The sequence below is a fragment of the Saccostrea cucullata genome, unplaced genomic scaffold (assembly GCF_032062105.1).
Source record: "Saccostrea cucullata isolate Sc308-1 unplaced genomic scaffold, CSIRO_AGI_Scuc_v1 ctg17831, whole genome shotgun sequence".
Taxonomy (NCBI): domain Eukaryota; kingdom Metazoa; phylum Mollusca; class Bivalvia; order Ostreida; family Ostreidae; genus Saccostrea; species Saccostrea cuccullata.
In genome coordinates this window covers 7,501-11,899 of record NW_026940350.1, presented here as the reverse complement: position 1 = coordinate 11,899, position 4,399 = coordinate 7,501, and the positions used below count along the sequence as shown (strand labels likewise).

Here is a 4,399-nt window from a genome sequence, read left to right as displayed (position 1 = left end):
TTTACTATTTGACAAGCTTATGGCGCAAAGGCTCGTAATAAACGTTTTTAACATGAAAACATTTTCATTTCTTTTTAAATACTGTAGATTGGCATAAATCACGATAGTTTTAATTTCGCTATGTTCGCCATTTATCATTTTCCCGCAAAAATTAAACCCATCGTGAAAGTTATTATTAGTTTTCAAAAACGTTTAAATGCCAAAACATAATTTTGAATTTATTTGTGTCAGCGTGAAATTAAAACCATCGAAATTGGTACATTTTGAGATATTGTGAAATTTTAACACTATAACAGTAATCTGAGTTGATGACTCCAAGTTTCATTATAAGAATTTCATTTGAATTTAAGTGAAGACCTGAAGTACAAATATCTCCGACAATGGACTCTGACCCTAGACATCAACTTCAGTAAAAGAAAATTAGGTTAATTATGCTTTATTTCATATAAGATACATGTAACTTTGCTTAAATATATGATTCTCTTTTTGAAAATATTTAAAACATACTTCTTGTTTCATTTCCTATACAACCTCCTTATCTTGATTAATATAATAAAGCTATATAAATAAAAAAAGAAAAGTATCCAGTATTTTACAAGCACACAAAAGGGTACAGTTTGTTTTTATTAATCGACATTATGTTATTCAATGTCTATTTAAGGTCATTTTCATTCATTAGATTAGATAATCTCTTCTGTTTGGTCCTGTTGTAACCGGATGTACTCCAACACGGCTGTATGGATCATTATGTATTCCTCCTGTCAGACATAAAAGAATCACCATCTTTTTATTAAGTTATGCAACCAGACAATTAAATTTTCAAACGCTCTCTGCTCATGCAAATAAAATGTTGCTTTAAAGCTAAATAAATGAACTACTTTCCAAAATACGAGTATACTTAAATGCATAATTTCTGTAAAAAATACAAACAAATATAGCATATTTTGCAGGGAAATAGTACAAAAAAGACATCATTTTGACAACTATACTTTGAAGATATAACATACATTTATATCATTTAGAGTTATCCCCCTCATCAGAGTATCGATGAACCTTTAAAAAGATTATTAAGATTTCTTTCCCATTAAGAAGAAACCTATATAAATAAACCTATATAACTTACCAGAATGGAACATAACTCTGGACGTCTGATCTGTAGCTGTCGTACAGCAGAGAATATGTCCACCTCATCATCTACAGATAACTGCTGTATTACATTGTAAACAGCACAGAATACACCACAGAGGACTGCACTATCGCTGTGATGATAAATATCATATTAGTTTTATACAAATCCAATGCTTATAACTTTGAAAAACAGACAGGAATTCGCGCATAATAGAATTCCAGATTCATGAACAAAAAACAGGAACTTTAATCTCAGAAAAAGTGTTGCAGTTGTAAATGACCAATGAAAACAATAGTAACTTCCAAAAAACTTAAGTATAAAAAATAACCTGCTGACGACAGTTATAGGTCCCTGGGTTTCATTGTCCATTACAAAGGACACAAGCTTTACTAGATGTGATGTCCCATGATCTGTTGACAGCAAACTGAACTTTGGTTCAGAAACAGAAACCGAGTATGCTTCATCACTTTGCTGTAGTTTAAAACCTTATGCTTAACTGCAAATTACCCAATTTATGTTTAAAGGTACCCAGTAACGATGCAGGCTAAAAAGGAATAAAACAGAGGTAAATATTGTTTTTCATACAGAAATATGAGAAACGAAACAATTATGCCTATGTAGTCAGTTTCCAAAATTCTTTAATTTCATAGAATGCATCTTTAAAATACATATCTAATAAATTTAGATCAATCAAAAATTGTTGTTTATATCAAATCCAGAGTAAAGTACACCATTTCCGCTACATGTACTAACCTGGACAAGCGTCTGATCCACAGTCTCTAGGCTCCTGTAACACCTGATTACTACAACAATCTCTAAAGACCCTGTACCTGCGTTGTGTACCATAACCTCCACACGATACATTACAAACTGTCCACTCACTCCAAGGTGATAACGTGTAGTTATTAGCACAGATACCTGAGGCTATCATAACCGATATATGATAAACTTTGAGCATCATACTTTTATTAATATACAATACATTTTGGATTAATCTTCATGTTAATAAGTGGATCCATTGAATTGTACATTTTTAGATTATTTGATGTAACTCTGCAATTCAGTGAGTAAAATGGCCAATAAAAATTTCTATTAAGGTGACTGAATGATTTTTTTCCTATTCGGTTGCGTTTTAGAAAATTTCAAGTCACATTTCACAAAACTTAAAGTCATATTTCAGTAAATATTGAGTCACATCTCAGTTAAATTTAAGTCATATTTCATAAAATTTTCTACCATATTGCGGTGACCTTTTAGACATATTTCCGTAAATTTTTAGTCACATTTCATTAAAATTTAGTCACAGTCAGTTGAGAGTTGGTCTCTTTTTAGTTCACTGAGGTTAATTCTGTAAATTCATGTATTCTTTTTTGCGTTGTATGTATTGTTCTATCAGCGTTTCATAATACATAGATATATTTATTTAAATCTTAGAAAGATACAAATATTATCGATGAGCTCTTGCATTAATATCTTGTAATAGAAAGAATTGTAATTATAATTGGATTAAAATTGGAAACTCTATGCTCCTCCATATGTTCGAGTTTTAAATGGAGGAGCTGATCCGAAAAAGAAATTGAAAAGAATTAGCATTTGTAGATGACATGAAATGAATTTAAACATAACTTACGGCAATAACTTGTCATATAGCGAGAGTCAAAACTTAAATAAATGCAATCGCATCCCTCACCACAACAGTCTCCAGAAACAGTTTCTGTCAACACTGTAATAAAGTAATAAAGTATTTTATACAACTAGTTAACTGAATAAAACATTTGTACATAAAATATTTTGAATATTTCATCTAAGAACTAATTGTTATTTGAATAATTGCCGACAATCATTTACAATTATTTTTCAACTTATATTTAATGAGCTTTTAATCAATTGTGAGTTAAAAATTGATTAAAATATAATGGATAATATCTACCTACCGAAAACTGGAAGAACTTTCATACAAACAAACAGCAGACAATACATATTCAACTTTAAAAGAATTTTGCTGATAGTACGAGATAAGGGATTATGGAACTCTGTTCTTTAATTTGTTCGTTTTAGCTGTTTCTGTGCACATATACATTAGCATCTATACTGTATTTTGATAGGGAGGAGGGGAGGAGCTTTAAAATGTTAAAAAAAAAAATCATTTAATATTTTAAATCAAATTTTAGCTATTAACAATATACCAAATTTACATTGTAGCTGCAGATGTGTAGTTCGTTGATCTTTAATGGATTGACTAGTTTCAAAAACTGCACATTTATTGTATACACAATAAAAGGCGTGGTTTATCGATTTATATTTCGTCGTATATTTAAGAAGATGTCTCAAAATATTATAAAGCATATGTTCAAAATATATTTTTTCATCACTTTCACAAAAGAACATTCCCAAAGGCAGTCATTAATGGCCCTCAAGGACCTAAAATTGAGACAATCAAAAATTTTGCTAGTTTTGCCGTCGTTTCGAGCGTCAGGACAAATTCGGCCCAACGCGGATGTGATTGGTGCATACATTTTTGTTGTGAAAGTAGTAAGAAAACTTGATTAGTAGTAATTTGATATATACGGAGAGACATATCGAGAAACAGTGTTCTTTTTGGTCGCAATGAATATACACTTTTTTTGATAACTTGCATTGTAGCTTCATGGTCGTCCATCCCAACCTTTTTTCAGGTGCCTAATAAGTGTCTTAATTATTGTGCCTTAAAGATTCCCTAAACGTATTAGGTGTCTGACAGACGCGGATCCACAATTTTTTTCCGGGGGGGGGGGGGGTCCACCCCAGTCCCCCAAAAAAAATTTCAACCCAGAAATTTCTTGACAAGCAAATAAAAAAAACGGAAACTCGCCTAAACTTCAAAAACCTATTTCGTCGGGGGGTTGGGGGGGAGCGAGGATAGTCTAGTCAAATGAAATTTAATGCTTCAAATCTTTGACTTTTCATACCATTTTCATACAAATTCGCGTTTACAAGGGGGGTCTGCGATTTCCGAGGGGGTGTAAGTTAACTTTTGACTTGCTTTTATATATAAATTTAATAACCTTGCAAATTCCTGGCCCCCTTCTAGATCCGCGCATGCTGTCTTGACAACAGATACAGGTACTTGGAGCCTAACGCCCTAATGGGTGCTCTAACCATGGAGCCTACAGCCTTAACAGGGTGCCCTTATCATGTTAGGTGTTAGATAGAGAGTATATGAGAGCGAGTTGTAAACTGATATGCATACCTTGGATTTGATTTTCAAAACTGCTCTTAGATACATGTATT

General features: G+C 32.1%; 1 protein-coding gene across 1 annotated transcript; it reads right to left on the bottom strand.

The window, feature by feature from the left end:
• Positions 1–517: 517 nt before the first annotated feature.
• LOC134255150 (receptor-type tyrosine-protein phosphatase alpha-like) lies at positions 518–2,060 on the bottom strand. The gene is made up of 4 exons (XM_062737658.1): positions 1,883–2,060; positions 1,458–1,614; positions 1,124–1,259; positions 518–758 (listed from the first exon to the last, which is right to left on the bottom strand). The coding sequence occupies exons 1-4, from the start codon at positions 2,058–2,060 to the stop codon at positions 681–683; spliced, it is 549 nt and encodes a 182-aa protein (XP_062593642.1). The 3' UTR covers positions 518–680.
• Between the last annotated feature and the right edge of the window lie 2,339 nt (positions 2,061–4,399).

Bases quoted from the DNA above. Each gene is read 5' to 3' on its own strand.
- LOC134255150 (XM_062737658.1), bottom strand. From the start codon at position 2,060: ATGATAGCCTCAGGTATCTGTGCTAATAACTACACGTTATCACCTTGG. The intron at 1,615-1,882 runs GTTAGTACATGT...GTTAAGCATAAG, and splicing joins TGGATCAGACGCTTGTCCAG to GTTTTAAACTACAGCAAAGT. The intron at 1,260-1,457 runs GTTATTTTTTAT...TTATCATCACAG, and splicing joins CCTATAACTGTCGTCAGCAG to CGATAGTGCAGTCCTCTGTG.